The 27,583-nt window shown below is 44.9% G+C and overlaps 2 protein-coding genes and 1 long non-coding RNA gene across 3 annotated transcripts in view; 1 reads left to right on the top strand and 2 right to left on the bottom strand.

The window, feature by feature from the left end:
- The window catches only part of COQ8A (coenzyme Q8A), a 41,509-nt gene extending 37,922 nt beyond the window's left edge, over positions 1 to 3,587 (bottom strand). Inside the window, exon 1 of the mRNA XM_063152609.1 lies at positions 3,483 to 3,587. The gene's annotated coding sequence lies outside the window, so the exon portion shown is untranslated. The remainder of the gene's footprint in view (positions 1 to 3,482) is intronic.
- A 130-nt stretch (positions 3,588 to 3,717) lies between these two features.
- On the top strand, positions 3,718 to 27,583 carry LOC134416218 (uncharacterized). The gene is made up of 5 exons (XR_010027203.1): positions 3,718 to 3,770; positions 4,256 to 4,319; positions 13,092 to 13,147; positions 26,178 to 26,288; positions 27,443 to 27,583. It is a non-coding gene; the product is annotated as an uncharacterized LOC134416218 (long non-coding RNA).
- On the bottom strand, positions 14,457 to 27,483 carry PSEN2 (presenilin 2). The gene is made up of 10 exons (XM_063152592.1): positions 27,340 to 27,483; positions 26,035 to 26,264; positions 25,099 to 25,240; positions 24,192 to 24,259; positions 23,163 to 23,383; positions 22,269 to 22,367; positions 20,039 to 20,116; positions 18,673 to 18,792; positions 18,056 to 18,174; positions 14,457 to 16,903 (listed from the first exon to the last, which is right to left on the bottom strand). The coding sequence occupies exons 1-10, from the start codon at positions 27,481 to 27,483 to the stop codon at positions 16,748 to 16,750; spliced, it is 1,377 nt and encodes a 458-aa protein (XP_063008662.1). The 3' UTR covers positions 14,457 to 16,747.

The following is a 27,583-nucleotide window of genomic DNA, read 5'->3' as shown; positions in this document are numbered from 1 at the left end:
ACTGCCCAGTCATTCTTCTGCCATCTCTTCCCTAAATCCAAGTACTCTGTTGATGAGCACTTTGACCAGATCAAATTAGGATGAGGATTTAATCCTTCCAAATGGCACAATCCAGACAGCAGGAGAGCTGTGATATTTCAGAACAATGCCTAAAGCCCTTTTAGAGTTCACTTGTTCAGCAGACCCAGAAAAAAACCAAGGCATGCAACAGGTTAAAAAGGAGGCATGAATAGCAAAGAAAGGAGCCACATAAAAATCTAATCTGCACCAAAAACCAGGACAAACTACAGAGGAAAAACAAACACAGTAGGAGAACTTTGTAAGTGGAAGTTATCACCTGCACATCACAAAACAGCTCTAGGACCATACAGATCATCTTTTCCCTCTACATAAAGAATCTACAGTCTTCACAAAAAAAGACAAAGTCTTCTGCAGCCTCCAAAAAAAACCACCTGTTTTTAAACTGTGGATATGCATGCAGACTTGTTTAAGGAAACATATAAACTTGTAAAGTTTCTAAAAGCCAGGTCCACAGACTGACAACTAAGTCTTTCAGAGCAAATAATGTCATTTTCTATGCTCTGAGAAGCACACAGAACATGTCAGAGACTGGATAGCTGGGAACTGAACATGCTTTATTTAGTTCCACACCTCTACTGACTGACAAAACACAAAAGCCATTAAAATAAAGTGCAGAAACACAACTGTGCAAAGAAAGGGCAAAACTTGTGTATCCAGTTATTTCTTGGGTCTTTGTCACCAGCTCAGATTGATTTCATTTTGCCATATACCATACAGGGGAAAGGGAGGTGAGAGGAACAAAACAAGTGGCATCTAAAAAACTGAGAAGCTAAAGACAAAAAATTGAATGTGAAGATAGGAATGTGCCTATAAAATGAGTTTTCGCTGCTGGGTGAGAAAGCAATGATTGAACCCACGTCCTCATACTACCGAGCTTCACTGCCAGCTGGTATTTTAGCTCCACATGCAGATAATTTTCTTCTTCAGATCCTGAAGGAAAGCAGGCACCCACAGCACAAGGCAGCACTTTTATAAAACAAGCTGAAAGAGAAAGCTTTTCTCCTAAAGCTGCTCTGTCCCAGGATATACAGCTCCTTAAAGCAAAAAGGCTCCTCTTCCAGACTTCTTTCTTTTGTAATTTTTAAAGGGAGAATATGAGAAGACCTGTATCACACTGGAGATGTGATTGCTAAATACTGCTCAGACTCACTGCCTCCATCCCAGGCTGGACTGTTCACCCAGCAGGACAGATGTAAGGAAAAGGGGAAATGCTTATTCATGCACTAAGCTAAGTCCTGAGATGTGTTTGGCAAACCACCTGGATCAAACAATTTATCCCACACACACTGACACACAAGATGACAGACCATGAGACACACGTCATCCCTTGCACCCAGGTTAAAACAATGAAGAAAAAACAAATGCAGACAGAAAAAAACCACCAAACTCCACCTAAAAAAATCCCAACTACATACGTAATCAATTAGTTTTAACAGAAAAAATTAAGAAGCAGGAATTCAGCTCCTGTCCCTTGTTCTCTCTCAGTTTCCAGAAAAACAATACAGCCTGGCAAACAGGGTGTGAAACAACAGATCTCCACCTGCCTTTAAAAGGACTACTGGAAGAGTAGAAGCCAAAACAAGTCCAGGTCTTGCTGCATGGATGCACTGAGCTATTATTAACTTGTGTGAACTATCACAGATTAATTAACCAGAGCTGCACTGCACAGAATTCCCTTTGGCAGGAATGAAACAAGGTGATCAGCACTTGGTAAAGGAGGCAGTTCTCCACATCTGGCCCTTTCTTGTGCTCATCTCACCACCTCATTAATAAAAGGGAGACACTGTCAAAACACAGCAGGTCACCCACTTTTTCCCCCACATCGAGTAAGACTGGACAATATAAAGCTGTTTATTCTAAGCATACTTTATTCAAGGTTACCAATGTCACTGCTACTTAACAGCAATAAAAAAAAGGACAAAATACAAAAAGAACTCTCCTGGTCTAAGAGCAAGAAGGTTCTAGCTTGCTCTTGCTAGCTGCAGTTCCTGTGAACTAAACTCCTTCTGATAACATATGAATGTTCTTACCCCATGACAGAGAAATACAAAACTACCAATATACCTTTAGACACCAGTCTGCATTCAGTCTGCATAAAGAACAATTTCTCAATCCCTTCTTTTATTGAGCTACTATTGACTTTGGCCACTACCCTCCTACATCCAGTGCTAAGACTTATTCTGCATATTCTTAATTAATACACCTGAGTCTAGTAAAACAATATCATTAAAAGACAAGCAACTCAGAAAAAAAATCTTAAATTGTTAGGTCAGTTATTTTTAGGAAAATGATACTATCAGTTATTGAAAGAAAATTTAATTTCCTTTATTTTCCTTTATTTCCTTATTTTCCTTTACTAACACTGACCACAAAGTATGGATTTTCATTGCATGGAGGGGAATACAGAGAATCTCCCCACCTACATTCCTACCCTTGTTGGGCTATTAGAAATAGTGTTATTCCTTGTTATACAGTCCTGCAGAAATTAAAATGATCAGTAACCATGAAAATAACATTATACAGTGTTGTTTGAAACCAAACTTTCATATTTGTAGTTATCTATCGGTCGCTTGTTCGATATCTGTTTAAAACTAAGTATCTCCCCATCAGTTCCCGTTCACATTGTTACAAAGACATCACAAGCCTGTTTGCCTATAGAAAGATTATTTCCTCAGGCACTTTACCAGGGGGCTCACAGGATTTTTTTAACCCCCATTTCAGCCGCAAGCAAAGCTTTAAAAACAGCAAACATCTTTATTTTACAGACGCGCGGATGGGTGCCAGCGGCAGAGAGCAGCGAGGCTGCAAGCGGGATCAGCCCGGAAAGCAGCGCAGCACCGGGTCCGCGCGGTATCCCGGGCAGGGCGCGTTCCCTGCGGAGCGGGGCAGGGAATTCCCACTTTCCCCGATCCCCTTGGGCCGCGCTCCCGCTCAGCCCGCGCATCTCCCCGGCTGCGCTGAGGCGCCGGGCCCGGGCAGGAGGCGGGACCCGGCCGGCCCCGCTCTCGCCCCGCCGGGACTCGGCCAAGGGCACGGCAAGGCCGCGGCCCCGGGTTCCTCCTGCCCGGGCGCAGCCCCGCTGCCGCCATCGGCCCCCGGACCCCGCACACGTCCCCCCGCCCGCCGGGGAACGAGCCCCGGGCGAGCGACCCCCGGCCCGAGGCGCCACGCCGGGCACGGGAGTGCTCCCCGCGGCAGCGCCGCAGGTGCCGCCATCACCCACACCCCTTCCCGCACCGCTGCCCTGCATGGCAACGGGCGAGCTCCCACAGTCGAGGCACCGGCACTACCGGGGGCACCGGCACTACCGGGTGCTCCGCTGCTCCCACCACGCCGCACAGCCCGACACAGGCCTCCCCTGCCCAGCCTGGCCCCTCCACTGCCGCGGTCGCTTCCCATACCCTGGCCCGGCACAGCCCAGCGGCCACCGCTCGGTTCAGCTCGGCTCTGTCCGCTCCGCTCAGCTGGGCTCGGCGGCCGCGGCCCGGGCCCGCACGCCTGTTTACCGCCGCCACCGCCCCCGGCCGCGGCCGGGCCGCTCGCCCCGCCCCCGCCGCGCTCCCATTGGCGGAGCCCGCGGCCCCCGCGCCTCCGCCAATAGGCGGCGGGCTCGGGCGGGGCTCCGGCCAATGCGGGGCGGGCCCGGCGCGGCGCGCGCGGCGGCTGCAGGGGGACGTGAGGCCCGTGAGGTCCGTGCGGCGGCGGGCGGGGGGGGCGCGGGCGGCGGGTGAGGCGTGAGGAGCGTGTGCTGCGAGCGGGGCGGCGACAGCCGCCGTCTGTCCGCGCTGGGCCGGCTGCCCCCGGGCTGCGCTGCTCCAGCGAACGGGGACCGCCCGGTGCGGTGTCAGTGGGAGGTGGCGGCGTCTGGGGCGGGGGAGGGGATCCCGCGGTGGGAGTGGATGAGGTGGGCTCGGGGAGGCCGGGGGGTCGCTGCTCCGGCGGTCCCACATTCCCCGTTAATGGGGAGATGGGCAGGGGCCCCGCGCCCTGCAGGCTCCAGGGAAATGCCAGGCGGAGGGAGCAGTTCCCGATTAGTGACGCTTCGTGTCCGGGAAAGCTTGTCTGTGGCTGCCTGTGTGGTTTGTCAAAGCAGCGTGTCACGCAGGCACTGGGAACTGGTCAGGTTGTTGGGAAATGCACGCTGGAAACAAACGCGGTGCCTTGTTCCCCGCAGGTCGATGCCACGGATGCGAGGGGCTCACGGCATCAGCCGGCTCCCGGCTTGTCTGGATGCTCTGGTAAGCGCCCGCCGCTGTCAGCAACTTTCCCGTCTGAAAAATAACAATACAGTCGTTCTGGGGCATTTGCCACATGGCTACATCAGTGCAGGAGTGCATTCGGATGAGGTTTGGAGATGAAATCATTCGTTCCTTCCTAAACCAAACAGGATTCATAATCCTTCTCCAGTTGTAGCAGAACTTGCGGGAGTGACCAACAAACAGCCCCGAGCTTTAATTTCACCATTGTCAATGCTTGTTTTGGCTGACCTTTTCAGCTAACTAGTAGCTTGAATTGAGCACTTAAATCCACACCAGAGGACCTGTATCTAAGTCAGTAGGAGCTGTGGATGCTGTGAATTGTAAAGTCAGTAGGAATTGGGGATGCTGTGGATTTGTGAAGAAGGAAAATGGATAAATGGTCTGCTCTAAGTGTGTAGAGAGGTTGAACTGTACAAAACCTGTGAGTATTACTGCCAATCTGCTATTGCCAAAGTTGCCCTCCTCTGTAGAGGGAGACAATTATTATCTCCAGCTGCTCAGACCAGAAATTGGCTGCTATTTATTGGTCAAGTATTACACATATTCCTTCATGTTTAAAAAAAAAAAAAAAAAAACCAGAAATATTTGCATCTTCCCCAAGCCCCTCTCAGCTTTCCACATAAACCCTGAGAAGGTCTCTGTTAAGCACTGAACAGACACCTACAAATAAATTTAGCAATATTCATCACCCAAACATTATTGAATTAGAAGCCAGCTCCAATCAGGACTAAAAAGGCTGGATTTGAATTTGAAAGGTGAAAAAAGAAACAGTTCCCTGGGAAAGGCACATTATTGAAATAAATGCTTAACACACAGGCTGTGTGTAAACAAAATATATCTGAAATGGAAAAGGCAAACACAATACCTGATAAGGGATGGAGGCTCAATATGTAGATGAAGAAAAATATAACAGTAATAAGATACCAGCCTTGACAAGTTTTGTCCAAAAAAATGCCTCATTTCTTCATTTCACTACTCACAGCTGTGGAAATATACACAAAATAATTGTTCTATTTGTGGTTAGGTTCACACTTCTAATAAAGATCATATATGCCCTCATCTGGAAAGAGACAAGTTGTGTGTGTCTTTTCTAAGGACACCCCTTTATCTATTCCTGTGCTGGATTTGGATGGCAGGGCTCAGTTTCTGTGTAACATCACTTTGCTTGCATCAGCTCGGCATTAATTGTGAAACACCTTACTCACAGTGCTGAGCACGGAGAACTGGAGGCTTTCTGCGTGAGCAGGCTGCCATAGTTTGAGATGGAGGCACAGCAAGGCCAGGGTGAAGCTCTCCCCATCTCTCAGAGGCAGGCCTGGCTGCTTCCCTTCATTCACACGTGGTAAACCATTGGATATTTCTGCCACTGCTGTTCAATTTGCATCACACCTTCTCCTGCCAGACTTTCTGCAGCCTTAAAAGACCCATTGAACCTGAGCTCTTTCTGTGCATAAAGAAGAGAGAAGTGTCTGTATTCCCACCTAATTTGGAGTGCAAAGAGGTAGGAATGAAAGCTGGGCTGAAGCTGATGGGAAAAAATAGTGTATGTCCCTCTTTGTTACTTTTTAGTTCTTAGGGGGAATAGGGACAGGACACCCAGGACTCAATCCAGAATCCAGAGGTTAATTTTGCCTACTTTGTCCACAATAATAATAAAAAGATGAATGTGATATATATGAAGTGCTAGGAGAGCTGTTCCATGGCAGATCTCCCTGTAAAGTAAGGAAAAATGGTAACAGATAAAAAATATTGTCAGTATTTAGGATTGGTTTAGTGCTACCACTTGTGAGATTGACAGCCTTTGATCCTGAAAAAAGGAAGTGTTGTAGGTGGGAAATAGACCAGGGAGCCATCCTTTTCTTCAGGAAGGGTATCAGTGGTTTATGTAAAGCCTTGTTGGCCGTTTGGGGTGTTCAAATTCAGGTTCCCTTCTCTGCTTGGGAAGACTTAACAGCACTCCACACACTGAGACCCTAATCATTGTGCATCCTCTTGTCTTCTCTCTTCAGCCTTACTCATATTATTTAATGGGAAAGTTCAGCAGGAGGAAATGAGGATGGAGCAATCCTCCAACCCCGTCCAGATCCCAGACAAATCTGCAGTCAGGCCTTGTGCAAACTGTGCCTCGTGCAGTGGCAGGAGAGGACAGGAACCCTGTGGGATCAGCCCAGGCTGTCCATTCTGGTTTTGTGCCCTCCACCAAAGCAATGCAGGTGAAACAGCAGCTTCATGCAGGCCCTGACTCTGGGCAGGGTTTGTGTAGAAGCTGATCTGCTGAGTGTGCTGTGCAAACATTAACTCATAAAGTCCTTCCAAGCAGGGTAGAGGGAAGAAATCTAGTCCCTATAGGGAGGTCCTTTTTCCTCCTTGTCCTGTAGGGACATAGAACAAGGAAGAATGGATTCAAACTAAAAGAGAGCAGACTTAGGATAGATATTAAAAAGAAATTCTTTACTGTGAGGGTGGTGAGGCCCTCACAGGCTGCCCAGAGAAGCTGTGGCTGCCCCATCCTGGAAGTGCTCAAGGCCAGGCTGGATGGGGCTCTGAGCAACCTGGGCTGCTGGAAGGTGTCCCTGCCCATGACAGAGCGTTGGACTAGTCAAACTTTTAAGGTCCCTTCCAACCCAAATTATTCTATGATTCTATGCAACTTCTTTGTAAATACCTAAACAATGACATCCACATGACAGCAGAATGAGGTTGTTGCAGGTTAAAAGGTTTTGCACCAGTGTCTAAATCCCATGTAATTTTTGTGTTGTATACCTGCACTCTTTTGGAGGTGTGTGCAGTGCAGAGATGAATTTGCAGAGCAAGTCAAAGCAGTCCTGTGAAAAAGCAAGTTCCTAGACTTTGAGGAGTCTCTTGATTAGATATAAAGAATAAGAAGTGAACATTATTAATAAATGCAATACAGCTGTCATTTTCTTCTTGTTGCTTGCTTGGTTGTATTCTATTCAGTCAAATTTCAACATACTGCCTTATCTAGAAACATTTCTGTAAGCATTTCTAGCAAGAAACTTACAACTATGAGGAGTATATAAATCAGTCTTTTATTAAATTAAATGATGAGTTTGATTATAGTAACATTAATTATTATAAAGCTATAAATACTCCAATGATCTTTCTATCCTCATGACAGATATAATCAAAACTATAATAAATTTAAATTATAACTAATAGTTACAATTTACCTATGTCAGAGTCACACTCCCACAGAGTGGGAGTTTTAACCTACTAAGGTTAAAATGATATATTTAATTCGCAAATTTCCTCATTTTCCTCAAAGCCTTGTACAAAGTGGGACACGTTCCCAGAGAGGAATGAGCCAGAAGTGCTAAACTTTTACCAACAGAAGTTAGAAGACCAGAGCCTGGAAGGATCTTTGGGCCCTGGAGTAAGAAGGCCTCAATTGCAACAGAAAATTACTATGGGCAGACTACTGACCTGCAGAAAAAAAGGTGATGGAGCCTCAATTAAGCTGCAGTTGGTCATTTAATTAGGCTGACAAGTGTCCAGGCTGTTCAGAGAATTCTCTTGCATAGGACAGGCCCAAGCTGTTTCTCCAACCACCATATGCATGGTTGGACTCAATGAACTTGGAGGTTTTTTTCAACCTTAATGATTTTAGGAATCTCTAATAGACATCACCATCCTTCTCTCGTGTTCACACAGCTAACCACAAAGCAAAAGCTGCTCTGGAAGTGTTTCCCTTAGTTCTCCTTCTCCAAGCAACTTCTGAGGCTCAGATGAGCTACCTCTTGAGGGGCTTTGCCTCATCTTCTCTAGAGGGTAATTTTTTCAGGGCAGATGGAATGTCTTCTCTGACTCTGTGGATTTATGGCGTCCCATCAACATAATAATACAGGGATGATGATGATGAAGTGGAACAGTTCAAGTGAAGTCACTGGACAGGTGGCTTGGTTTTAGTAGTTAGCTTGGAGGTATTTCAAAACTTTGGCAGGTGTCAGTGATGCTGTTTGTACCATATGTTATTTATATGGCTTTTTTTATGGGCAAGAATGAGAGCAAGAGCTCTCAGAGAAATGGCATCTCACTGACTCAGTCAATGGTAGATGCACATCCAGTATCATCACAGCATCCAAATGATGAGCTATTTTTGTTAAGCTTAGTACTGCTCTGGTTTCTGAACTGTGTATTTTCATCCCAAAGCATTCTGGCACTCATTGCACTTGCCCTGCCTTTTTCTCTCTCCACTCACTGCAAAGGGACAGAGACAAGATGCCATCTCAGTTAGCACTTTAATTTTAAGGTGATTTAGTGCTGTCAGAAGGGGGTGGTGTGGCAGTTCTCAAGACTAATATTTTCTGTCCTAGAGGAAGAGATGATAGTGCAGGGAGCAGGACAGATATTTCCTAGAATCACAGAATATGCTGAGTTGGAAGGGACCCACAAGGATCATTAACTCCAACCTGTGGGCCTGCACAGGACACCACAAGATTGACACAAAATGCCTGACTGCATTGACAAACACCTCATGGATTATGTCAGGCTTGATGCTGTGACCCCTTCCCTGGGGAGCCTGTTCCAGTCCCCAACCACCCTCTGCCTAAAGAACCTTTTCCTAATATCCAACCTAAACCCTCCCTGACATGGCTTTATTCCCATTCATGTCACTGGTCACCAGAGGGAAATTTCATGATTCCCACCCCTGTTTTCCTTCTGGAGTGTGCAGTGAGCAGCCTTGCTCTGCTCAGCTGGAGAGGGCAGGGAGTGCCAGTGGGGCTGCCAGGTTCTGTGCAGGAGAGAGGACTGCTGAAGGGCTGTCCTGTCCCCTCTTTGAGAAAAGGGAAGGTGAAGAAGACACAAAACCCTTCCCTTTGCCCCCTGTGTTTTGCCTCTCTGTCACTAAGTGGAAGAAAGGGATACCAGTCCTTGTTTTTGGGTTAGTGTGTGGGACAGTGCAGGGCAAGGACAGGCACCCTGCCACCTTAGCAATTTATACAGTCAAACATTCACAGTGTTAGCCTTGCCAGTTCCAATCCTGTTGCACAACAGTGCTTTTTATGGGTGTTGAGCAAAGCCATTTTGAATGAGATGAAGAGTGCAGTAGCCTGATTTGCAGCTGTGTGCCTCAAGAACGTGGCATTTCTGTTTCTCTGTTAAACATTACTCAGTCTGTAATTCTTCTTTGTCTGGACTGCACAGATCAGTTGTTTCTGCTCATTGTAAATTGCATTTGCTTGCAGAGTTTGGTGTTGTGCTCTCTCCCCTTGGCACCTGATTGTTTACATGTACCTCAGCCCATCCTGGACAAGGTGGGAAGGCTCAGTTCTTTGTAGCTTCCAGCCAGGATTCACTTTACAGATGATAACTGGCAAAGCCATTCACCCCCTGGGCAAACATGGCAAATTCATTTTAAAGCCAGGCAAACAGGAACAAGTTCTTTGCCTGCATTTAGCCACTCTGGAAAGCCTTTTGCCAAGGACAGAAGGGTTATCTGAACAATTTGGGCAGAGTTGTTCTAAATGGGAGGACAGGCAGGAGCCAGAGGACTTGGGAGAAACAGAGTTATTTGTGAACATTTACTGGAACTAAGAATTAACATCACAGTTCTGCTGGTTAATGGCAAAGTGTGCTGCCAATCCCAGCCACTGCCCCAGCTTTTGGCACAGCATTGCCATGTCTCACAGAGCTGGAGAGCAGTGAGCCACCTTGCCCTAGCCTGGAATCATCCCCAGGATACCTTGTTTTCCTTCACTGCCCTGAAAGCCAGTGCTTGTTCTGGCTTCCTGGCTTCCTGCCTCGCTGTTCCAAGCACAGCAAGGTGTGGGATGGAGACTGGAAAGCTGCAGGCTGTTTCTGAGTGCCTGTGTGGCAAATGGACAAACTCACAACCTCCATCCACTTGCCACATGATGACTCACAGATAGTCATGACAATTTACTTTAGCAGTCAGTTTGCAGGGATGTTGTGGCTTCAAAAACCAAAAGCCAAAACCAGTATGGGAAAGCAGGATTGTTGCTACCTTTGGATGCTGACTGACCCTTTTCCTGCTTTGCTGTGGCTATCTATCCAATTCCAGAGGCCAATTGAGCAGGACTGCATGATCCAACCTCTGCTGTCTACATCTGTGTCTGCATACCTGGACACAGAGACACCAACTGGGGGCAGAACATCCTGACTGGCACGTAGCAGAGTGCAACTAAGAGGGAGACACCAGCAATTAACAAGCCTCTGGAAGGAGTGACTGATTGAGAGATGCTCCAGACATCCAGGTTAAGCCCTTCATTTGACCCTGAGCAAATGATCCAACTCCTATCTGTAAAATAGGGTTAATGGCATTCTTCTGCTCTGTCGTGCTCCTAATGCTAAAGAAGTGTTTGGAAAGCCTCAGTGGGAGCACAGCAGGAGGAATTTCAACCTGCTCTGTGCTAGTGTGCAGGGAAAAGGGTTTCCTGAGAGCCAGCACTGCAGGTTCACTCTCTGCAGACACTTGTGAGATTGCCAGCCGGCAGGAGCCCAAGGTGTGAGCACAAAGATGTGAGCACAAAGATGTCCCTTTCCTTCAGCAGTCCCACCAGACACAGCATCTGGGGATGCAGCTGGACAGAGACTACACCCAGCACCATCCACTCAGTGCCCTGCAGCAGCTCTGGCTGCAGCTGAGCTGCTGCTCTGCTTTCCCAGCACAGGAAATGTTACTCCTTGCCTGAAATACAGATGTTCTCACTGTTCTGCAGTAGTGCTCCTGTTTCATGACAGTGGTACACAGCATGTGCACACAAGAGTAGCAGAGAAGGTACCTTAACCCTTTACATGCTAAATGCCCTCATTTCCCCATCCTATTTAAGTCCTCTTGCCATTTGATTCTTGCTTGCCCACCCAAATCACAGGGACAGAAATCAGGGCAATTCTTTTCCATATTAAAGAAGAAAGTTAAACAGTTGTCATGCCCCCTGAAAACTCACAGAGCACTTGAGAAGAAGACTATTAGCACAATAGCTGGAGAACAAAAATAGCTCAAATTTGAACTACCCAGAATACCACAAAGACTCTATTTGGTAGGGGCTTAAAGAGAGGGCATGTCTTTTCTGGCTTGATGAAGGGATGACATTCCTGTTTAGAACAGTTCTGTAATGCTACTGGCATTTTATTGCTACTAACTGTTGGTACACAGGATAGGCAGCTTTTAAAATAATCCTGAATCCTACCTTCAGTTCCAGGGATCTTGCTTGTCTTACACCAGTTTTGAAGGAAGGCTCATATTCTGCAGCTCAGTGAAGTCAGGGAGAATTGTAAATGCTTGTAGCTTAAGCTCTGTAAAGGTTGAAGATGGCATGGCATAAGGTAAATAGGCTGGATTTTCCACACTTTTACTTTATGCATTGTTCCTGATCTGCCTGAATGCAAGTTAGCTGTGGAGTTACTCATATTTTATACCAGAGTGAGCAAGATCTCCTTGAAATCATAGAAACCAGTGAGAAACCAGGAGAAAACAGGTCTAATGCTTTTCCTACTCCACCCAATTCTGCAGGGCAGGTTCAGGAGTGCCAGGCTTCCTGGCATTTATTTCAGCACATATCTAATCCAGAGCTGGCTGTGGGAGCTGTCACTTACCTCACGCTGCATTTGATAGGGCTCCAACAGTTCCCAGTTTGGGGAAATTTCTACTCCATCCACTTGGCCCTGTACCTGTCTCAGGTTTCTGTATCAAGGAGTTTAGCTAGTTCCACTTCAAAGTTTCTGCTTATTTAGATCTTTTTGATAGTGAGCCACAAATAGTGCTGAGCACTGACACCTCCCAAATTGTGCTCTTGGGCACCTATCAAATGTGTTGCACAAAGAAGATAACAGTTCATATTTGCTTAACTCCTTCAGTGCTCAGGGCAAACATCTTGGATTTAAGAGTGGCAAAAAGTGGGTGACGGCAAATCTGCAGCAAAGCAATTTGTAAAAAAGAACAGTAATTTGTGTGATGGTGTTTGATGCCATGATATGATGTGGATCTTCCTTATGTATCCAAGCTCAAACCCAGCATGGTCATGAGGCCTTCCAGTACCCAAGGGGAGCCCAAATAAAGAGGGAGAGGTACTTTTTACAAGGGCATGTAGTGACAGGACAAGGGGGAATTGCTTCCAACTGAAAGACAGTAAGTTTAGATTAGTTATTAGATGATTGAAATTCTTTACTGTGCTAGTGGTGAGCACTGGCACAGAGAAGTTGTGGCTGCCCATCCCTGGAAGTGTTCAAGGCCAGGCTGGATGAAGCAACCTGGTCTAGTAGAAAGTGTCCCTACCCATATGAGGGGATTGGAACTAGATGATTTTAATGTCCCTTCCCACCCAAACCATTCTATGATTGCATGATTTACTGTCTTGCTTTGTTTCCCACTTGTAGAATGAGAACAGCTTACATCACTTTACCTGGCTGAGGAAGAAAAGATAAATTCAATTAGGAATACAATGTGTGTTTGGGGCAAACAAATAGTGTTGTAGGAGAATTTCTGGCAAAGATACCACATGTCTCCAGACTGCTTTCTTACAAAACAACCAAGTTCAAGAAAATAAGATACCCCCTGGTCCTCCTGAGGCACAAACAACAGAGACTCATAGAATGGTTTGGGTTGGAAGGGGCCTTAAAAACCATCCAGTACCAACCCCCTGCCATGGGCAGGGACATTTTCCATTAGACCACGCTGCTCAAAGCCCATCCAACCCTATCTAGCTTGTCCCTGGATTTCTCAGTGCCAAGAGCTGGAAGGACAAGCTGTGTGCTCTTTTTTCCTCCCAGATTAGCAAGACCTACTGGAATAAGAGACTGGAAGTGAGAGGAAGAATGACAAATCAGTAAGTAGAACTACTCCTTTCCTTCTTGAAGATGCTCAGAAGAAATCTTTATGTAATAAATTGAATTTAGCAATGCCTGGGGGAGCCCCTGACTTATGCCTGGGGCTTTGAGGAATGGAACTAGGACTGGATGATTTATTAAAAAAAGAAAGGGGGGAGAGAACCCAAACAAAATGCAGTGTAACAGCAGGACCGCAGTGCTGAACATGGCATCACACTGAAAGCAGCTGGTTTTAAATGAATTCTGGTTCAGCTTGAGCTTGTTCTCACTGAAAGTCTCTCCCATGCTGGACCAAAACTGAAGCTTTACTGAGGTGTGGGGTGCCTGCCTTTCTCTTTTTTCCTGCCACGAAGGAGATTGCAGGGCCTTCAGCCTCCCTGAAACACAAGGGGCACAGGGCAGAGTATTTAAAATGGCTGGTACTTCTGCACATGGACCTGCTGCCCTCCTGTGGCTGCCAAGGAGCATCTCTAAAGCAGAAACTGAGGTCAGGGACTGAGGGAAACAATAAAGAAAAATAACTATATTCAGTTTAAACCAAACCACAGTTTGAGTTACAAGCAAGAGAAAAGCAAACACAGTGGGATTAGCTGGAAGTACCTCTGAGGGCAAGAACAAAGAGCCTGAAGTCAGGTTTGATGAATCAGGCCAAGAGTATCAAATGAAAGCTGTGAGCTTCTGCAAGGACTATCCTGTTTCTGTTTTTTTCATTATGACTGATGCTTCTTGTGCATCCCCTGAGGGCAGGGCTCATCTCCAGTCTCTGACACACAGCAGACACTTCAGCAAAACAACCCCAGACCTCCCACCACAAGTTTCACTGGGGGGTTGCATTAGGCAGGCTCACCACTAGAGTTTTGTTCATGGTCTTGGCTTCAGTGTTAGATCTTCAAGACTGATGTGTGCCCAAGCTGCATTTGAGAGTAGAAGCAATGAAAGACTCATTTCAGACTGGAGAGGAGGGGTGAGTGTGAGCAGGATATCCTCACACAGGAAAATGCCAACACATGGCACCTCCTAGAGGAATTGAGGTGTTGAGTGACACCAGCACAAGAAAGGTGTCCCCTCAGTGTAGCTGGCAGCTGTGCTGGTTCAGAGCATGCAGCAGTGACACCAGTGAATGAACACATCAGGCAGACAAATGCTTTGCTGATTCAAGGTGCCAGGTCACTGAGTCAGTAGCAGCCAGCTGTGAGTAGGGTAAATCCTGCCCTCTGCATTTCACATGCTGCACAATGTTAACATCACAACAAAACTTCACTTTATCCACAGGTGAAAACATCCAAAGAGATGAAAAATCACTCCACATAATTTTAAAATTTGCATGTCTGTGTGTACATGGACACACAAACACAAATATATATTTGTTGTAAATACATATGAACTTTTATACAATTATAAGCACTCCAGTATATCCATGATATACTCCTTTCACTCACCAGGACAATACATTCTGTTGCACTGCCAGAATCTCTTGCTCAGTTACCTTTTAAATTAAAATTCCTGTCAATTCTGCAGAATTGGTCAGTGGAAGGCCAGTCTTTGGCAAGCAGGTGTCTGCAGCAAACCAGTGGTGATCCTTCAATATGTGAAGGGTCCCCTGCCCGTTTCCTTCAAGTATTAACTCTGCTTTCATAGAAATACAACCCTGATAAGCCAAGCAGGATTTTTCTTTCAGTATATACAAATAATTCACATCCTCTCTACACCATGCAATGCAAAAAGTAAAATCACGTTTCCCAGTGATTCTAGTCTGATTTGGCCCCACAACTGTTTTCATTAAAAAGAACAAGCACTAACAAACAAATAGAAAAAGCAACTCTCACATAAACCTTAAAAATCAGCAAACAAAGCTCTACTGATTTACATTTCCAAAGGAAATACCTTTTAGTAATAGTTAACTCTGCAGTTGTTAAGTCCAAACATTGCAAATGTGAGAAATGAGGATGGAAAACTGACAAAGAGCAAGAGTTACTGACTTGTCCAGACTGAGACACACACACACACACCCCTTGTAAAAACACTTATGCACTTTTTAAAAATTAGTCTGAATCACCTGTGTGATATCCTTGTTAATTATCAAAGCAGATGAGCTTGAACAGGTCTACTGGAAAAAGCACTACATAAAATTGTGTAATTCAAAGCCTTTGCTAAGAAGTATTTCCAGAAATTAAATTCTATGTCTGTCAAAGACATTGCATTATTCATGAATTCTCACATAATGTTACATTTACTGACACTGATCAGCTGTCAAAGAAAACTGAGCTTGTTTGAGTAACAGACACAGGTAAAAAAAAAAAGAAAAAATAAAATCACAGAACTTTGGTAGCTATTGAAAGACTGACTCAAAGAGTAGAAACAAAGTTATTTTCAAAAGTGGACAAAACATAAAGGTTCAGTCTGTCCTATGTATTTTTTACTGACATCAAGCACTGTGATTTTCTTAATGAACTCACTTGAGGGTGTATAGCTATTCCTAAAAGTAATGTAACAACAGATTGAAGTTTGCACCCCAATATTCTGATACAAACTATGACTGGATATTTCCAAAAGAGTTCCTTTGACACTAAATAGCTATTTTAAAAATTAAAAAAATAATCTTTAAACAGTACAAAAACCTAGGTAAACCAAGTCTCAGTCAGTGTAAGAGAGGACCTCTTAAAAAAGGGAAGGTAAATCCTCCTTTGGAGTAGTTACAACAATGCACAGAAATGAGACCAGAAACACAGCAAGTAAGATATAGGTCTGATTTACTGGAGTTGTTAAGTCATTTCCACCTTAGGGTCACTTCAGGATTGTAGCAATGACCCAGAAAAATATTTCCTAAAAAATAAAATGTTGGGAGGAGAGAGCAGTACGTGTTTCTGCATGCTGAGGATCTGATGTGCTGCAAGGGGCAGCACTGCCTCCATCAGCTGCTTGCTGCACTGGTGGATGTGCTCAGAGAGCATCAGGAGCCTGATGTTCCACCATCCCAGCACTGACATCCTGCCTCAATCCCTCCTGGGGATCCTGTCTCAATCACCATGTCTAACTGAGGTCAGGATAAATGGGCCTTTGGGGCAATTTCAGCAGATGCTGTGTGCACAGCAGAGTTCACTTCTCTAATGGCTCACACACTGCTCCGTGCCTGCTCCCAGCTGGGCTTTTCCAATCACTTGCACCTCATGTTTGCACACTTCAGAAGTGTAGATTTAGAAGTTCTAAGTGAAAACTTAGAAATTCTAGACTATGGTAAAAGATGATTTGAGTTCCAGGGCTAAAACACTTTACTTAGCTCCTGGAAGATCAGACCCCTCACCTCTGCAGTGCTCCATGCCACATACAGGTTTCTGTGCTCACAACAGCCACTGTGCACATCAAATAAAATAAAAGTAACACTCTGACATCAGCAAGGAGCCAGGCTTTTCACCAAGAGTCCTGTGAAAAATCTCAGTTCAACATGTAACTATTGGATTTTTAGTACACGGCATATCAAGGAATTAGTGTTTTCCTTACAAATATATGGCACTAAGTGTAAAAACTTTATGACCTATTCCAAACATTGTACCATACTTCACAGCAAAGCTTGAAAAAGAATCCTCTAACTCTCACTTCTTCTAAATGTACAGCTGGTGGGAGGCCAGGGTGTCCATGAAGGGTCGCACGAGGTTGTCTGTCGAGAAGTAGAAGATCAAGCCAAAGGTGATGGAGATGGGGAGAGCAGGCAGTGCTTTCTTAAAAACAGCCAGTAGTAAAAGTGTTAGGCATAAACCCTGTCAGAGAGAACAGAATAAAAATCACAAGGAGGTAATAGTTAGACAACCAGAAATTCATCTGTCACCAACAAACCAACACACAGATAATTATCTAAATGCACTCTAGAGCACTGCACACTGCCTGAGCTACCAGCAGCAGAATATCTATGTGCCCACAGCTTCATCTTTCACACAAGCTGGCCAGGTTTTTCCTCAGCAATGTTGAGCACAGAAATCTCTGCTGAGAAAGTGGTATGAACAGCAAATGCAGAGGTACAGCTAACCCCAAGAGAGTAACTTCTGTACACATTATTTTACTCCTTGTTCTGTGCCATTATGAATGAAGTACTGATCCAGCAGACAAAAGCACTTAAATCCTGGTGAATAGCATAGATAGGAGTTCCACTGAAGGTTTCTAATACTTATAACACATTCCCAGTTTACAAAGTCCCTTAGGGTAAAAAAGAAAGAAAAACAAAAAAAAAAAAACCCAAACCCAAAACGAAATCAAAAATCCACTGCTGTTCTTTTGGCTGGATTGCTTAATACAATGGATGAATTTTGGTTTTACCCAGATTTTCTTTTACATTCTAAAAATCCTGCTGTTGTCTTTCTGGTTAATTTCTATGAGGATGTTGAGGTAAACAGCAAGTGTATAATAATTATTTTCCACTCAGATGGAAGCTTAACAGTGTGTCTTCTTTAGACCTGGCAGGACCAACTCTTTAGCAGCCACAGTATGTTAGTCATCTGCCCTTACTGATAATTTCCATGGATGTAAGTCTCCTTCCTTCTCATTTTTTTCCAGTTCAAATAGTAGAATAAGATAGGTCCTTACCCTCTTATCTATCAGCTCCCCCTAGCATAACAGAGTTAACCTTTTCAACTACACTTGCTAATCGGTGTGCAGTTCCAAATATTGACTCTTGTGGCTGAAGCAAACACACCAGCAGTTCCTGGGGCTGTTTCAGCCCCACCACATTCACACTTGGCTCTGCTCTGATTAGTCTGGATCATTCTGCTCCAGTGCCTATCTAGAGACTGCAGCATTCCTAAATTCCTAAATCCAGGTTACCTGGGCTGATTCAGCAGTGCTCAGCTGCTGGTACTCCTGGCAACAATTCTGTGCTGAGCAGGCTGTGACAGAGCTTTTAAAAGCTGCTCACTTACTATGAGAATGGCTACAAAGCAGGCCAGTGTGGTATTCCAGTCCCCACTAGCTGTGGCAGCTGCTTTCCCAACAAGCACGCTGTAAAATATGAAGTCTCCAAGGCCCAGCTTCACACCCCCTGAAAGAAGTGGAAAAAGGAAATAAGTGTTAATTCTCAGCCTCCTGATTTGCTTCCTCCTGAACAAATTCTTGTCCCCTGGGGAGCAGGTAAAGGTTCCTAGTCCTGGTTACCAACCTGGACCCACACATTCCTGAGGAGGCTGAGACTTCCAGCCCCTCTTCCCACTATTTGCTTTGTTCTCCCTCATTCTCTGAGGCTGCTTTCCAAATGAAGCAGCTGGGAAGCACAAGGACAGAGAGAGACAGGAGTCAGGGGGAAGAAGGAACTGTTTTAAATTGTACATGTAGCCAACAGATGTCACTGGAACCACAATCCCAGAACAGATTTTGCAGCAGCAAGAGGAAATACACAGTCAGACTCAAGATCTTCATTGCTCAGCAAGCACAGCTATTAGATTAACTGTGATTAACCAAACTAGGAACAGAGTGTTAAGCACAAAGAGTAAAAATGTCAGGCTCTAATTACACTGAAAACAAGGTATAAAGCTTCCCTTACTTTCCTCCTCCTCGAGCTCCTCTAAAGAAGTGACAGGGCGGGTTGGAACAGGACCTCTTGTCTCTGACATCTGAGACTCTGCATGAGAGGGGCTCCTGAGCTGTTCTCTGCCATCCTCAGCTTGGGTCCACAAAAACAGGCCAAGAGTGCATTACCAAAAAAAAAAAAAAAAAAAAAAAAAAACACAAGAGAGAGCTACATTTTTAACATGTTTTAGCCCATGAAATCCACACTCCTGTGAAGCTGCCCTGCAGTGGGTGAGCCCTTTTTGTCTCCTGGAGATGTGACCATCAGGACCAGTTGACTCATTTCATTGTCCACAAATTTCACTTTTTTTTCCCCCCTCTGTTAAAGCCCATCTGACAGAGCCTTTAGCAGTACTTTTGGAAGCAGCCACTCTGTGATATATGACTTTATCTGACAACTCCTGTTTTTCAGAAGCTCCTACAAACTCTTCAGTCCACGTCAGTGTGACAGGTTGCTGCAGGTGCAAGCAGATCTGGGACACACAGCTTCCACAGAGCATTCTGTACCCCTCAGCATGTGCTCTGTGCCCCATTTCCCAGCAGGATTGTGTCCCTGCCATCCCTTGGTATGTCAGCTGCTTCATCCTGAAATAAGCAGCATGTCCAATTATCAAACCTCTGCACACACATTTATTGCCTTAACATTCAAAAGTAGTCATCTCTGAAGTGCAACAGGACTAGATGGGAAATCATCCCAAAACCATGTAAGATTTGATTCAGTCAACTTAAAACTGCAGTTTAATTTGCATCTCAAGATGATAAAAGCAAAGGCACCCAAATTACTGCAGAACCAGCTACAATGTAAACTTCAATCACAAAAGCTACTGGTGGGTAACTGCCTTTAACTTCAGGCTTTACCCAAAGGTAAAGATATCTATTTTCTTTAGCAGGGTGAGCTATAGAGCACTTACAGAGAGGTGCTCCATGGCACTGGTCTGAATGCAGCACTGAATTTCACCAGCTCATCAGTATTATATTTAGGAGCCTATGTTGGAATTTACCATCCCCAGTATGGAAAAATGTAAATCCCCACTAGCTCACTTTCAGCTTTGACTTCAGTACACTGAAAAAAGTGAGCTGAACAAGACTTCTGCTAGATTTGTTGTTTGTTTGGGGTTTTTCAAAATAAAAGTGGCCTGAATATTGGAGTTTCCTACACTGTTCATCTTTGCTGCCAGTCCTAACAGCAGGTTTATGAACATCACTGAGTTCTGCAGGTAACAACACTGAAAAAAAATTCATCCATCAGGATTTGGGGGCTTATGTTACATTCAATCTCAAACATATTCAATATTTCTGTAGGACAGTGCTGTGTATGGGAGAGGAACATGCAAACAAACCTGCATCCCATGTCTGCTGACTTGCTCCTCTTGCTGCTGTGTCTGGCTTTGCCATTCCAACTGTCCACATCATAGCAGCTGCAAGAAAGAAAGAAAGTAATCAGCTGCACAAATCATTGGCCACTATAGCTCAGAGGAAACAAGAATTTAGCTGTCCCTAAAAATACAAACCCTTGTCCCTGTAAATGCTTCTAAAACACCCAGTTGGTTTCCCTAGGAACTGAGACAGCAAGGTGGGAGAAAGCCAAGGCAATGCATCCATTCAGTTTTTAAGAAAGTTCCAGGGCACAAGTAGCTAAGAGTCAATTTAATCTTCTCTGTGGATTAAAGAAAGCAAAATTCCAGAACTAGAGTCTGCAACTCCTTTGGTTTCTTCCTGATTTCTGGCTCTTCTCTTCAAAGAAAACAATTTCCCAGGGAATGATGGTAATACCAAAGGTAACCAGAGGTTAACTAACACAGCTTGCTCATGTTCTGCTAAAGGTACAGCACACAAGTGAGGGATTACAGGAGCTGTCAGAATGCAAGTTTTCTCTCTGCCTGTTGTGGTTCCATCCTGTCAAAATATTGCATATTTCTGTTTTGGTTCTAATAGCAACTGATAGTTGGTGGTTTATTCTTGGGATCCTTAAATTGAAAAGGAATACAAACCCTTCCAAAATCAGCAGAAGGGACCTCAAATCAGCTTTTTATTTAAGTGTGCATCAGTCTCCCTGATTTTATAGAAGCTAAGCTAAACAAAATAAGCCAAGGGAAACCCAGTGCCTGCTTTTCCATGATGAGCTCAGCCAAGGTGATGTTTTTGTATCTAGATGGAGCCACAGAATGTAATGGAGACACTGACATTCTGCACAAGAACTTTTTGTTCATTATTTATTATTTGCTGAACTGCATTCTCCTTCAGGGAAGCTCTTGTTTGTTAACTAAAGCATGGGAGAGACTTCATCTAGATGGTCTCAGGTCAGGGTAACAGAATCTCCTGTAAAAGGGGAGGCAGCTGAGGTGAGCTGAGACTCTGCTTGGAACACATAAAAGCATTTATGTAACATTAAATGCTTGAAGAAAAAAAAAATCAGTCAGGTTGAAGGCATCCTCAGCTTGGGACCAAACATTTGGAAATAACTTTTTATCTTCCAAGTGATGTAATGAAAAAGTCACTGAGGTCCATTGTGATGGTGTTCACAGGGGTTCTTAGGATGAGGGAAGAGATGAGGATCTGACTCCATGTTTCAGAAGGCTGATTTATTATTTTGTGATATTTATTATTTATTATACATTAAAACTATACTAAAAGAATAGACGAAAGGATTTCATCACAAGGCCAGCTAAGAATAGAATAATAAGGAATGATAACAAAGGTTTGTGGCTTGGCTCTCTGTCCGAGCCAGCTGACTGTGATTGGCCATTAATTAGAAACAACCAACATGGGCCAATCACAGATGCACCTGTTGCATCCCACAGCAGCAGATAATCAATATTTGCATTTTGTTCCTGAGTCCTCTCAGCTTCTCAGGAGAAAAAATCCTAAGGAAATGATTTTCCATAAAAGATGTCTGTGATAATCCATGAAGCACTCAAGTTCAGGTCCCATGAGTGTTGAGTCTTTTGCCTTCCAACAATCTGATCTCAGGCATGTGGATACCTCTGACAAGGACACCAGACACTGTGGTAGTTAAAGAGCCCAAGAAAACCAGGGGAGAGAGAGATGACTGATTCTGTTTGCAGAGCAATACTTGAATGCAGCCCTTTGCAAAGTGAGGAGCCAAACAATGAACAATAAAGCAAATTTCTAAGCACTGGCATCTGTACAGTACAGAGGGGGCTGCAGGAAGCATGGAGCCTCATCACATGTTTCAAGTGTGTCTGTAAAGCACACACACAATGAATAAATGTATTGAGTGAGCATCAGCTCATCACAGAACTGGGCAAATACTGCTGCCCACCTCACACAGGGTTTTGTGTGCAGAAAAAGAGGCATATTCTGCACTGTATTCATGAAAGGATTAGTCTGTTTCTGAACATCCAGCTTCACAAGGTAAATGTGGGCTCCCTTTGGCTAATTAGAGTTAGCAACATTTTAAGTGGTAAACAAGGCCTTCTACAAAATCCAGAACATAAATGGGCACCATTCTTAAGGCAAGAAAGTACCTAAGACAAGAAAATACCTTTGCTTTGACACAGACAAGGAGTTTCATCTGGCTAAAAACATTAACATTTTAATCTTACTCACAGGAATATATTAATGCAGGGAAAATGGGCTCATTTCTCTCCTGTGCAGTTTCTACCAACATTCTCAGTGGCCCCTTGGGACAGAGAACAGCCATCAGATCTGCAGAAAGAAAAGGACCAATCTCATCATGAACTGTCATGCATACTTTACATTCTTTATCTTTAAGATGTTCTCCCCTTACATTTACATCTATCCATATAAACCAGATGATTTCCTGAATAGCACTTTCCACCACTTTGCATAACTCTAGCTGTTTCAAGTCCCTGAAAGTGCTGTTCACTTAAAATACCACCTCCAAGCCTTAATGTAATAATAAGAGTTTTCACTGTGTTAATCCTATAAAAAGCCCCTTGAGAATACCACATGAGTTCTTTGAAAGCTGATGGCAGCATTTCACTGAGATGCTAAATTTAATCACAGGAGGAGTGGGGGTGCTTTGTTCACATTCCACACTCCATCACTTCATACACTGGCTCTGGTTTCACATGCAGGAAGGCCTTCAGTCCAGTTCCATCACATCTCCTCCCTCTTGTCCTGCAGGTTCTCTTGAAATTTAGAACTCACACCAAAATCCATGATCTCTTGACAGCAATAAACAAAACCTGCAAGGGTCTGCTACTGATAAAAATCCAGCCACCTCTACCATGCAGTGATGTGAGGTTCAGTCCTTCCCTGACTTGGTGATCTACTTTGAAAGACCTGGCTGAGGTACACTACCTACACAAACAATTAGCAAGAGACAAGACAGGGAGTCAAATTAATAGCCCATCTGGCACTTTCTAAAGCTTTTAGCACCATAAAGTTGTTTTTTTTTGAAGAATATACAGAGTCCTGAGATTGCCACAGAGTAACCTCTCCAGGAGCCACACCTTGAGAGTCACAACCCAGACTTACCATAGATGGAGATTGCACCTAGGATCACCCATGCTGACCACTCAGGTAGATATTTAATGAACACCAATGCCATCAGAGCACTGATCATAATGAGATAAGCTTGCTGGAGCTGCAAGGGACCTTTCCAGTGGATGCAAATCATTCCAACAGCTCCAAAATTCCAGATGACTATGAACAAAGTGGGGTAATCCATGGCCACGTTGTAAGTCTTCAATACTTCCCTGGAATACCACAAGAAAATTCAGCTAAGCAGTGAAAGCCAGTGACAATGGAAAGTCAAACAAAAGGTAAGGCTGTAATTAAATAAAAAAGCCCCCAGCTACACCAGGAGGAAGCAGAATAGAGCAACTCCCATCATGAAAGGGGAACCTGCCCTTTGGCTGCTCGCTGCTCTGAGCCCTGATCCTCCTGCCTGACATGTACTGTGTTACAGACCAGCACCACATTGCCTTAGTCCTCAGTTCAACAGCAATTCCAAGGATTTGAGCAGGCAGGATTTCAAGTCTTAAATGAGCAAAGGCCTGTGGCTACATGACTGTCTACAGCAAAGAAATGCTGTCAGTGTCATCCCACCACCAGGTGCAATATGCTCACAGTTAAAAATGAAAATGTCTTAACAAATGTCTCACCCACAAGTTACAAGTTTCCTTTCACCTGAGCTGGGAGCTGAGGGAATGAGCTTGAAACAATGTTGTCTTAAGAAAAAAGACAAACCAGGAAAGTAATTTGGCACATGAAATGCCTTTCCACATGCTTCTCAATGTATAATGCAGGGCCTCTGTACCACAGGATTCAACCTGTTCATTCCATGCTCACAGTATCACTGCCCAGCGATTTCTGTAAAACTGAGCATTGACTATTAAAGATCTTCTTTTCCAGTTTTAAAAAAGAAAGCTGTCTTCTTCTAACAACACTTAAAAGTCCATTTGGAGAAGGGGAGACATTCCTTTTCTTGTTCAAAGTGGGAATTCTCAGCAAAGAGGTGAAGGAGCCCTGAAGTGCCAGGTTACCTGCACCATTCCCACTTACCCCAGGTAAATGTAGGTAAAGAGGAAGAGCAGCATCAGGGAGGACAGGATCAGCCAGCCATGGATGAACTGCCAAGGGCAAGAAGAGACAGTGATTGTAGGGGCTGTTACCCCTGCTCAGGTCACAGAACTGCAGCCCAACAGTCTCCTCCTGCACTCCCAAAGACCCTGCCTTCCCTATGGTCACTGATGGAGGAGGGCCAGCCAATTCCTCCCAGTTCTCCCACTTTCATTTTGAATTCTGTCCCTTAGCATTTTAGGTGGTTTGGGTTTATTTCAGTCTCTGGCAAAAGCATTTTCATGGGTATTCAGACTGGCTGCTAGCTCATACAGGTGTCAGCACAATCTTTCTGTTTGCTAGGAAGGAGGAAGGGTTTGCCCAAAGCTGTAAAATAAACTCTGTCTTTGGGACAAGTTTAAAAAGCAGGAATGGACAGACCACAAATGCTGGGCTGGTACCACATATAAGAACTCCCTGAGCATCACAGAACCTGAATGTGCCTTTCTCTTCAAGCCTTGTGCTCTTCTACCAGAGCTTCCAGAAGGCAGAAATAATACCAGTTCCCACAAAGCTTGTGTGAAATATCTTAATAGAAGCATCCACAGTAAGTGGTAGAAGTACAAATGGCAAAACATTTGGATCAGATGCAGAAGACTCAGACCTGACTCACACAAAGTGGCAGACCTTGTTTTTAAGGGCCTGCCATTAGTGACAAAATAACAGCACAGCCTATTCAGAGGCACAGCTCCATCACCACTGACAAAGACTCCTGCACAGTGTGATTCCTGCTGTGCCCAGCACGAGGATAAGCCAGTGCATTGCCCGTGTCTCTCACGGCCATGCAAGGCCCATTTGATCCCAGGCTCAGAGCAGAGAGATGGAAAAGGCTGTGGCAGGGATGCTTTACCTTGTAGCAGCGATATTTATAGAGCAGCACCAGGAACACAGTCATGACAATGATGACACTGATCATTACAATGGTGTTCAACACCGAGTTCAAGAGACGCTGCCCCACAGATGGGGTGTCCTCACTGAAAGGGGTGTAGATCCTGCAGGATAAAGCAAAAGCCATATAAAGCACAGATATTCTCTTCTAACTGTCTGTCCCAGATAAAACCAGACCTCTCTGTGTGTGGGAAAGAAAGGGAGGTAGAACTGCCAAGGACAGCAAACATGAGATGTAGGCTGGGCTCAAGTTAATTATCAACTAAAGATTAGTGGTCTCTATCAAAGGCACGTTCTTCCAGAGCAGCTGGGTTCCCAGGTGCTGTTCTCAAATGGGGACACCCTTTCTTTCCACACTTGGTAGGAGAGTCTTAGACTCTTTTATCCCTTCTCACCACCCTATTTTGTTTCCTTCCATTCAGTTCAAGGGACAAGTCCCCCTTTTTCCATGCCATATGTGAAGCAGTTACAGCCCCAGGAGCCAGGCACTGTCAGCAGGAGCTGGAATTACGTATCCACACCACGAGTCTTTAAGAACCAGAAATATCACCAGGAAATGAGACACTCAACCAAATGAACATGCTATTCCCTCATTGCTGCCAGCTACTGAGTGAACAGTCTAGGAGCTCAGCCTGGGCCTTTTCTGCTGCAGAATGAAGCCGCTTAATTATTATTCTGCTCACAGGCCTCACTCAGGGCACCCCAAATGACAGTGCTAACGCATCAGTATAATGCAGGTAAGGGAAAAGCTTACACAGGTGAGCTCTGTGTGTGTTCCTACAGCCACCTGTACCTGTGTAAAGGTTCTCCCAGGCTGCCAGGGAAGTACTCTGCATGCCCATAGTGTGTGTGTGGGGCAGGGGTCCCACATACTGAGGCTGTTTCAGAGCCCACTTACAGCTGCCCGTTTTTCTCCGTATAGAAGCGCACTGACTTGATGGTGGCGACGACAACAATCATGCACAGGGTGACAGGCACAAAGAGCATGATTACATGCTTTGCTCCATATTTCAGAGTCAGTTCCTCCTCTTCATTTTCCAGGATGCTTTCTCTCACTGGAACACCCGAGCCAGACATTTCTCCAGCGGCGATGTTGTTTGGGCCACGGCTGCTACCTGCTCGCCTCTTCTGAAAAGAAATATTTGCAAATGCGTAAGATGCTTCTTTTCTCTGTGTTCAAAGCTTGATTCCATCATGTCTCATGAGGCTGCTGTAGGCCACCACAGCATAGCAGCTGAGTCCTAACAGAAAGGTACAAACTGAACAATACAATTAGAAATTCCATTAAATTCCATTGCAAACAGGTTGCAATAGTTTTTAAAGCAATTCCATGAATACCTAAGGACCTCTTCTGTCACAAGACATATTTTATGAAAAATCCTTTCATTAGGATCTTTTCTCCTGAGAAGCTGAGAGGCCTCAGGAACAAAATGTAAACAATAATTATCTGCTGCTGTGGAATGCAACAGGTGCATCTGTGATTGGTCTCATGTGGTTGTTTTTAATTAATGGCCAATCACAGTCCAGCTGTCTCGGACTCTCTGGTCAGTCACAAGATTTTATGATCATTCCATTCTTTTCTATTCCTTGCTAGCCTTCTGATGAAATCCTTTCTTCTATTCTTTTAGTATAGTTTTAATATAATATATATCATAAAATAATAAATCAGCCTTCTGAAACATGGAGTCAGATCCTCATTTCTTCCCTCATCCTGGGACCCCTGTGAACACCACCACACTCTTCAAATACACATATATAGACAGACACATGAACATGAAGGGCAAGATGCCCAGAATTAGACAGAAAAAAATGTCATCTGAGGTGACAAAAGCTTGACATGTTCCTCCTCTCTCAGCAATGCTGTGCTTGCTTTATCCTGCTGCTTTGCTGGCACCTGGACTAGATTCTGTTCTAACATTAGCTGCCTCTGACCAGAGCAGACAAGAAGGCTAAAAAGGATGTCCTGCAACAGTCAAATGTGCATCAGGTCCTGATTAAAAGCCTGATTTGGCATCTTTATCAAAAGGAAGGAAAAGGGAGGAGTACATATGGGGTAGAAGTCAGGCTGGAGGAAATGGCAACAGGCAGTGCTGCTGCTGGCTGAGAGTGACACCGGTGAAACAACAGCAAAGCCAATCCTAGAATCCAGCCTGGAAGGAGGGACTGAGGGGTAGCAGCACTGCTTCTGTCAGCACACACCTACCCTGTGTGCCTGTGCTTCCCCTGCCTCTGAGGCTGGCAGGCCATCCTGGTAGGAGGGGACAGGAGGGCTCTCAGCAGACATGAGGGACGTTCTCTCATTGCAGGGCTCCTCCTCGCTGTCCGAGTTGTTCATGAAGGCGATCATGGCCGCTGCCCAAGGGGGCGCTCAGGAGGGCACAGCCAGCACTGCCCGAGCCTGTGGGGACAAGCACAGCACAGGGGGAGAGAACAGTGAACACCACACT

This window comes from Melospiza melodia, chromosome 3 (genome assembly GCF_035770615.1).
Source record: "Melospiza melodia melodia isolate bMelMel2 chromosome 3, bMelMel2.pri, whole genome shotgun sequence".
In the NCBI taxonomy this organism is placed as follows: domain Eukaryota; kingdom Metazoa; phylum Chordata; class Aves; order Passeriformes; family Passerellidae; genus Melospiza; species Melospiza melodia.
Note: the sequence above shows the minus strand (reverse complement) of the source record. Positions and strands in the feature narration are given on the sequence as shown.